The sequence below is a fragment of the Coregonus clupeaformis genome, chromosome 11, assembly GCF_020615455.1.
Source record: "Coregonus clupeaformis isolate EN_2021a chromosome 11, ASM2061545v1, whole genome shotgun sequence".
Classification (NCBI taxonomy): Eukaryota; Metazoa; Chordata; class Actinopteri; order Salmoniformes; family Salmonidae; genus Coregonus; species Coregonus clupeaformis.
Genome location: NC_059202.1, coordinates 39,031,173 through 39,040,197, shown reverse-complemented (window position 1 = coordinate 39,040,197; position 9,025 = coordinate 39,031,173). Strand labels below are relative to the sequence as shown.

Here is a 9,025-nt window from a genome sequence, read left to right as displayed (position 1 = left end):
CTTTAAGAGGCTCCTCTGTCCTCCACTCGTTACCTGTATTAATGGCACCTGTTTAAACTTGTTATCAGTATAAAAGACACCTGTCCACAACCTCAAACAGTCACACTCCAAACTCCACTATGGCCAAGACCAAAGAGCTGTCAAAGGACACCAGAAACAAAATTGTAGACCTGCACCAGGCTGGGAAGACTGAATCTGCAATAGGTAAGCAGCTTGGTTTGAAGAAATCAACTGTGGGAGCAATTATTAGGAAATGGAAGACATACAAGACCACTGATAATCTCCCTCGATCTGGGGCTCCACGCAAGGTCTCACCCCGTGGGGTCAAAATGATCACAAGAACGGTGAGCAAAAATCCCAGAACCACACGGGGGGACCTAGTGAATGACCTGCAGAGAGCTGGGACCAAAGTAACAAAGCCTACCATCAGTAACACACTACGCCGCCAGGGACTCAAATCCTGCAGTGCCAGACGTGTCCCCCTGCTTAAGCCAGTACATGTCCAGGCCCGTTTGAAGTTTGCTAGAGTGCATTTGGATGATCCAGAAGAGGATTGGGAGAATGTCATATGGTCAGATGAAACCAAAATAGAACTTTTTGGTAAAAACTCAACTCGTCGTGTTTGGAGGACAAAGAATGCTGAGTTGCATCCAAAGAACACCATACCTACTGTGAAGCATGGGGGTGGAAACATCATGCTTTGGGGCTGTTTTTCTGCAAAGGGACCAGGACGACTGATCTGTGTAAAGGAAAGAATGAATGGGGCCATGTATCGTGAGATATTGAGTGAAAACCTCCTTCCATCAGCAAGGGCATTGAAGATGAAACGTGGCTGGGTCTTTCAGCATGACAATGATCCCAAACACACCGCCCGGGCAACGAAGGAGTGGCTTCGTAAGAAGCATTTCAAGGTCCTGGAGTGGCCTAGCCAATCTCCAGATCTCAACCCCATAGAAAATCTTTGGAGGGAGTTGAAAGTATGTGTTGCCCAGCGACAACCCCAAAACATCACTGCTCTAGAGGAGATCTGCATGGAGGAATGGGCCAAAATACCAGCAACAGTGTGTGAAAACCTTGTGAAGACTTACAGAAAATGTTTGACCTGTGTCATTGCCAACAAAGGGTATATAACAAAGTATTGAGAAACTTTTGTTATTGACCAAATACTTATTTTCCACCATAATTTGCAAATAAATTCATAAAAAATCCTACAATGTGATTTTCTGGATTGTATATAAGAAGAAAGAAATATAGTTGATTTATAATTCAAAGAAGGTGCCACTTTATTCCTACTGCAGAATAAGGATGTAACATTATTTTTCTGGTTGGTTGTAATTATATTTATAAGTCAGATTTTCTGCAGTTCCCTGTCTGTGTCCCAAATGGCACCATATTCCCTATGAAGTGCACTAATTTTGACCTGGGCCCTATGGGCTCTAGTCAAAGGTAGTCCACTATATTTATGTAGGGCATTACTTTTAATCAGGGTTCATAGAACTCCTGAAAAAGTAATGCACGATATAGGGAATAGTGTGCCATTTCAGACAAACACCATGTCGCGCTGTTGTTGCCGACACACGTGAATGTTTTGGCTTTAAAAAGAGATGCTTTGTTTAGTTTTTCTATTGCTGAGAAGAAAAGAGAATATATATTTTGACCAGATCCCTATGGGCCCTGGTCAAAATAAGTACACTATATAAGGAATAAGGGGCCATTTGAGACTCTCACACTTTTTCATTTTACAAAATGTAATTACCAAGAAGTTGTGTATATACACTGTACACGGTACGGAGGGATGAGATGGGAGGATGTAGGTTATACAGTGCATTCGGAAAGTATTCAGACGCCTTGACTTTTTCCACATCTTGTTACGTTACAGCCTTATTCTAAAATAGATTAAATTGTTTTTTCCCTCATCAATCTACACACAATACCCCATAATGACAAAGCAAAAACACATTTTTAGAAATGTTTGCAAATGTATTAAATATATATATATATATATATATATATATATATATATATATATATATATATATATATATATATATATATATATATCATATATATGTATTAAATATATATATATATATATATATATATATATATATTTATTTATATATATATATATATATCACATTTAGATAACTATTCAGACCCTTTACTCAGTATTTTGTTGAAGCACCTTTGGCAGCGATTACAGCCTCGAGTCTTCTTCGGTATGACGCTACATGCTTGGCACACCTGTATTTGGGGAGTTTCTCCCATTCTTCCTTGCAGATCCTCTCAAGCTCTGTCAGGTTGGATGGGGAGCGTCACTGCACAGCTACTTGCAGGTCTCTCCAGAGATGTTCAATCGGGTTCAAGTCCGGGCTATGGCTGGGCCACTCATGGACATTCAGAGACTTGTCCCGAAGCCACTCCTGCGTTGTCTTGACTGTGTCCTGTTGGAAGGTAAACCTTCGCCCCAGTCTGAGGTCCTGAGCGCTCTGGAGAAGGTTTTCATCAAGGATCTCTCTGTACTTTGCTCCATTCATCTTTCCCTCGATCATGACTAGTCTCCCAGTCCCTGCCACTGAAAAACATCCCCACAGCATGTTGCTGCCACCACCATGCTTCACCGTAGGGATGGTGCCAGGTTTCCTCCAGACGTGACGCTTGGCATTCAGGCCAAAGAGTTCAATCTTGGTTTCATCAGACCAGAGAATCTTGTTTCTCATGGTCTGAGAGTCATTTAGGTGCCTTTTGGCAAACTCCAAGCGGGCTGTCATGTGCCTTTTACTGAGGAGTGGCTTCCGTCTGGCCACTCTACCATAATGGCCTGATTGGTGGAGTGCTGCAGAGATGGTTGTCCTTCTGGAAGGTTCTCCCATCTCCACAGAGGAACTCTGGAGCTCTGTCAGTGTGACATTTTTTTTTTTTTTCGGGTTCTTGGTCGGGTTCTTGGTCACCTCCCTGACCAAGGCCCTTCTCCCCCGATTGCTCAGTTTGGCCGGGCGGCCAGCTCTAGGAAAAGTCTTGGTGGTTCCAAACTTCTTCCATTTAAGAATGATGGAGGCCACTGTGTTCTTGGGGACCTTCAATGATGCAGAAATGTTTTGGTACCCTTCCCCAGATCTGTGCCTCGACATAATCCTGTCTCGGAGCTCTACAGACAATTCCTTCGACCTCATGGCTTGGTTTTTGCTCTGACATGCACTGTCAACTGTGGGACCTTATATAGACAGGTGTGTGCCTTTCCAAATCATGCCCAATCAATTGAATTTACCACAGGTGGAATCCAATCAAGTTGTAGAAACATCTCAAGGATGATCAATGGAAACAGGATGCACCTGAGCTCAATTTCGAGTCTCATAGCAAAGGGTCTGAGTACTTATGTAAATAAGGTATTTCAGTTTTTTATTTGTTAAGAAATTGCTAAAAAATCAAAAAACCTGTTTTCGCTTTGTCATTATGGAGTATTGTGTGTAGATTTGATGAGGAAAACATGAATTTAATCAATTTTAGAATAAGGCTGTGACGTAACAAAAGGTGGAAAAGGGGAAGGGGTCTGAATACTTTCCAAATGCACTGTACATCCATAACAGGCTACTATGTTATTATTAGAGTTGGAATATGAACATTTGCATATCATCTGTTTTATATAATGTTAAATAAATGTTGCTGTTATTACACAGTGGTGTTGTAGTGGTGGTTACTATCCTGTCATATAGAGTTGTATTGAAAATGTATAGTATGGACACCTAACTATTCTAACTGAGGGCTGTCAGACAATACAGAGTTGTATTGAACAATATATGCATATGTAGCACATGGGGATGTGAAACTTACTCCTCAGCCTTAAGTGTTCCGCTTGCATCGCCTCATTAGCTAGTTTTGAGGTGGCGTGATCGGCTAAGACGCTTGAGGAGGGCGTTCATGGGTTTGTGAGGTAGAGGTCTCGAGTTCGCGCCATGTATCGGCCGAATCGGGAGGAAGTGGTACTCGCTAAGCAAGCAGCGTGACGTCCTTTACACACAGATAGCGTTTTTCTACTTTCCATTTGCATGGAGAAAAATAAGAAACTCAAGCACAGGTGATCTTGGATGATCCATAAACAACTGAATGGATCTCACACCAATGCTGAAGTTGTGGCCTAAGAGGTAAAACTGCTACAGGAGACCATTACGAAGGTCTTCAAAGTGATCACAATATGCGTGTGCTTCCATAAGACTTTAAAGGAGATGTTGGTCGTTTTTACACTAGGCATATAACTATTGAATGACACTGGTATGATAAGGTGAAGTTCAAAGGAAGCTCCTAGAACGGTATGTTTAAAACTAGAGCAATGGCTCCCCCGTGTGGTCACTGATAAAAACACAGATCTGGACTGGCGGCTGCTACCTTTTTCTAGATCCGTGATTATAACCATTTGCAACTGAGATACAATTCTGCAATTGTCAGCAGCCTTGCAAACCCGTCGTGATTTCTCAGTGAATTAAAATATGACGTCACTATTTCTCTCCGCCCCGCTACGCTTCCGTCCAATGTGTACACTACTCCAGTTGTGCGACATATGACGCTGTGCAGTATAGCAATAGCCGTGTGGCAATCGTGAAAGTAGCCATTGGTGTTCTGTAAAAATGGCTACCGATGCTTCTGAGTTGGAGACTCCCGCATTGAGCGAGGAAAACAGCGAAACGCTTACAGAAAAGACCGAAAAGGAAAAGAAGCAAGAGCCAAAAGCAGTGAAAGATGAGCTGGGTGATAGCTGCGTAGATGCACCACTGAAATTTGAGGAAGCGGTTGCGGAATGCGTGCAAGACAGAGAAGTAGGGGATGCGAAACCTGCTGCAGAGGAGGAGGCCGTGGCTGTCGGAGCGGTAGCGGCTGCGGAATCCGTAGAGGTGGTGACAGTGGCAACAACAGTCGCAGCAGCAACAAGGGACGCGAATGATGACGTGGTGGTGGGATGCCAACATGCCAAATCAGAGGAAGATAGCCCGGTCCCGGAGCAACAGACTAGCCCGGCGGACGATGTTGATACTAGTGAGAATGTTGTTGACCGTACGGTAAAGGAAATAGAAATAAAACCAGAAGAAGAGGAGAGCCAGTTGCCTGTTATAGTGAGTTGCGTGAAAGGTAAAGCCACCAGTGAGGATGCCCCGGAGCCTGCGGAGGAGAAAACAAACACAGGAGGCGGGGAAAGCGGGGAGCTTGCGGTGGGGGACAAGAGGAGGGCCAGTGTAGAAATGTCATCCTCGGACGGAGAGCCACTCAGCCGGATGGATTCAGAGGACAGGTTGGTTCTTCTAAGATCAGATGTCCAGACAAATATTGGCATCTGTTTTGATTCCACCCTCAACTAGTGCCCTAATCATATTGAGGAATGGGCGGCTACGAATACTACAAGATTAGTATTTCTGGGAAGGCGCTGGCGCATTCATGATCTAGTACATTGTATCCAGTGCCCTCTCTCCTATGTCACATCTTGTGCTAAAGAAATTTACTTATAAATGATTTGTGAAGCAAAAGCGGTTATGTAGGCTTCATTCAGGTGCGGACTTAGTGATTTGGAGGCCCCAGGCAGAGACCTGTTTTATAAGACATGTAAAACTGTCAAAATGTATTACCTTTTAATGTAAGTCTGAGCCCAGAGCTGTTTGGAGCCGGCTCGAAGGATATTGCAAACGCAGACTGAAAAGAGTTGAAATTCCCATCACTAGTAAAGTTCTTTGCATCGCCACATAGAAGACAAGGAGGCAGGAAAATAGATAAGAGGAGAGAGACTCTTTAAATTCATTTGATTTATTTGATATGATTAATAATATGAATACATATTATATTTGTTGTCTGGTCCCCTCTTAGGATCCTCTTAAGTGCTGCTTGGTGTGTGTGTGTGCCACCTTGTGATTGAGGCTGCTGAGGTTTGCTGCCTGAGTGATGATCTTCATCAGGTCTGTGTCCTGTAGGGTTGGGCCATATCCAGATTTCCATACCGTGCCAGTGCCATTCCGGGATACACATTATTACCGGTAGTTCACACAAAGGGCGCTTTTTTTTTTTCTCCAAACGAACCCCCCCCAAAAAAAATAAATAAATAACTGAATATGCAGGTGAGCGCCTCTCCATCTAGCTGGGAGTCCTCCATCCCTCTACTTTGACTGAATCGAGTTATCCATCTATCTACACACACACATAAATAAGAGCCGAAAGGTGAAAACAATGTCAGGAGATGAAATAAGGACTTGAACCTAGTACCTAGGCAACACCCAGAGCAACCAAGCTTGCACTCCTTCCCAGGGTCATCGTCAGGATGCGATACACCTCGCCGCCAGTCTGCTGCTTGACCCAAAAACTGATCTCCTTCAAATCATTAGCCCTGCCCATCAGAGCTTTAGGCTGCACCCCTATACTGCTTCTCCACCAGGTTAAAGTAGTCCTGCTTCAGGCAGAGTCCTGAAGAGTCACACACACACACAAGGGCAGTCCCCGACTAAAGAAAATCTTGGTCGACCAAAGGTAATCTGTTCTTTCGACCAATCGATTGGTGGAAAATGTTAAACGTGTATTTTTCCCGTATATAGACACACCCTATGTGTTTTAATAAAATCAACTATACGCATTGAGCTTGTCTGATGCTTAAAGTATTACGGCTTGAGGAAATAAGACAAATGCCTCACGAGGGCGCCAGAGATCTAGATAACCAGAAGAAAAAAACCTTAATCTGACCCAACTATTCTCCTCCCGCTCCTGCTGTCTTTCACAGATTCTGCCATTACTCTCCTGAAGTTGCCGGTAATAGGCTACACGAGGAGTCTGCAACCTTTCTCATGTTGAATGCCAATTTATCTTACCATTTCTACCGATCTGCGTGCCAGTTATGGTTTTCATATGCGCATTTTCGTGAAACAGTATCATATAATTTATAATAACGTGTTCATATCTCATGTGGTTAATCACAATTCTATCCAAATCTAAATAAAAATGATACAAACCTAAAAGGTAAATATCCTGATAAAAATAAATATCCTATAAATCACATTGGCTACAAATGGCCTGTCTGCAATGAACTTGAAACATTGTATCAATTATTAAGTTGGGTCCAGCCCAGAAGCTTGCATGAGCGAACTTGTATAAAATATTCTGGGCCCTCAGAGTTTCCTGCGCCAGTGAGCTGTCGGCTATTTGCGTAAGGGATAAGAAGCAGTGCTTGACTTGGGCAGGAGCACACCGGAGCTGATTACTGGCAACTCAAATGTTCTACTGCTTGAGCTCCTGTTCTTCTTATAGAATATTAGCTCAAAATTATTCTGGAGCTCCTGCACCTAAATATAAACAGTACCAGCACCCAAAATGAGTACCGGAACCTATTTCAGTCCAGTCCAAAACTCGTAAATGGAATGAAATAAACCGAAACTTGTTTCTCACAAGTGTAGCATAGGTTGTGCACTCTGCAAACAATGTGTCCACTCAGACAATTAGAATGGGAAGACTGGAATAATAATATTGAATGCATTAAAATAATTACCGTAACCAAAGCAACAAACATTGTAGATTAGAAATTATAGGACTTAACGGTAAATACTGGTGATATACTGTACCAGTCAAAAGTTTTAGAACACCTACAGTGGCTTGCGAAAATATTCACACCCCTTGGCATTTTTCCTATTTTGTTGCCTTATAACCTGGAATTAAAATTGCTTTTTTGGGGGTTTGTATCATTTAATTTGCACAACATGCCTACCACTTTGAAGATGCAAAATACTTTTTTATTGTGAAACAAACAAAAAATAAGACAAAAAAAAAGAATTTGAGCGTGCATAACTATTCACCCCCCCCAAAGTCAATACTTTGTATAGCCACCTTTTGCAGCAATTACAGCTGCAAGTCTCTTGGGGTATGTCTCTATAAGCTTGGCACATCTAGCCACTGGGATTTCTGTCCTTCAAGTTGGATGGGTTCTGCTGGTGTACAGCAATCTTTAAGTCATACCACATATTCTCAATTGGATTGAGGTCTGGGCTTTGACTAGGCCATTGCAAGACATTTAAATGTTTCCCCTTAAACCACTCAAGTGTTGCTTTAGCAGTATGCTTAGGGTCATTGTCCTGCTGGAAGGTGAACCTCCGTCCCAGTCTCAAATCTCTGGAAGACTGAAACAGGTTTCCCTCAAGAATGTCCCTGTATTTAGCGCCATCCATAATTCCTTCAATTCTGACCAGTTTCCCAGTCCCTGCCGATGGAAAAACATCCCCACAGCATGATGCTGCCACCACCATGCTTCACTGTGGGGATGGTGTTCTCTGGGTGATGAGAGGTGTTGGGTTTGCGCCAGACATTTTCCTTGATTGCCAAAAAGCTCAATTTTAGTCTCATCTGACCAGAGTACCTTCTTCCATATGTTTGGGGAGTCTCCCACATGCCTTTTGGCGAACACCAAACATTTCTGCTTATTTCTTTCTTGAAGCAATTGCTTTTTTCTGGCCACTCTTCAGTAAAGCCCAGCTCTGTGGAGTGTACGTCTTAAAGTGGTCCTATGGACAGATACTCCAATCTCCGCTGTGGAGCTTTGCAGCTCCTTCAGGGTTATCTTTGGTCTCTTTGTTGCCTCTCTGATTAATGCCCTCCTTGCCTGGTCTGTGAGTTTTAGTGGGTGGCCCTATCTTGGCAGGTTTGTTGTGGTGCCATATAATTTCCATTTTTTAATAATGGATTAAATGGTGCTCTGTGGGATGTTCTAAGTTTCAGATATATTTTTATAACCCAGCCCTGATCTGTACTTCTCCACAACTTTGTCCCTGACCTGTTTGGAGAGCTCCTTGGTCTTCATGGTGCTGCTTGCTTGGTGGTGCCCTTTGTTTAGTGGTGTTGCAGACTCTGGGGCTTCAGAACAGGTCTATATGCTGAGATCATGTGACAGATCATGTGACACTTAGATTGCACACAGGTGGACTTTATTTAACTAATTATGGGACTTCTGAAGGTAATTGGTTTCACCAGATCTTATTTAGGGGCTTCATAGCAAAGGGGGTGAATACAATGC

The 9,025-nt window shown here is 43.0% G+C and overlaps 1 protein-coding gene across 4 annotated transcripts in view; it reads left to right on the top strand.

Annotated features, from left to right (window-relative positions):
• Positions 1–4,564: 4,564 nt before the first annotated feature.
• Positions 4,565–9,025, top strand: part of LOC121577096 (zinc finger protein AEBP2) — a 62,618-nt gene continuing 58,157 nt past the window's right edge. For 2 of the 4 annotated variants that reach the window (XM_041890869.2, XM_041890867.2), the window contains exon 1: positions 4,565–5,281. In XM_041890869.2, coding sequence (XP_041746803.1) covers positions 4,623–5,281 — 659 coding nt within the window. In that variant the 5' untranslated portion in view covers positions 4,565–4,622. The remainder of the gene's footprint in view (positions 5,282–9,025) is intronic. The other 2 variants (XM_041890870.2, XM_041890868.2) reach the window with 1 other exon arrangement.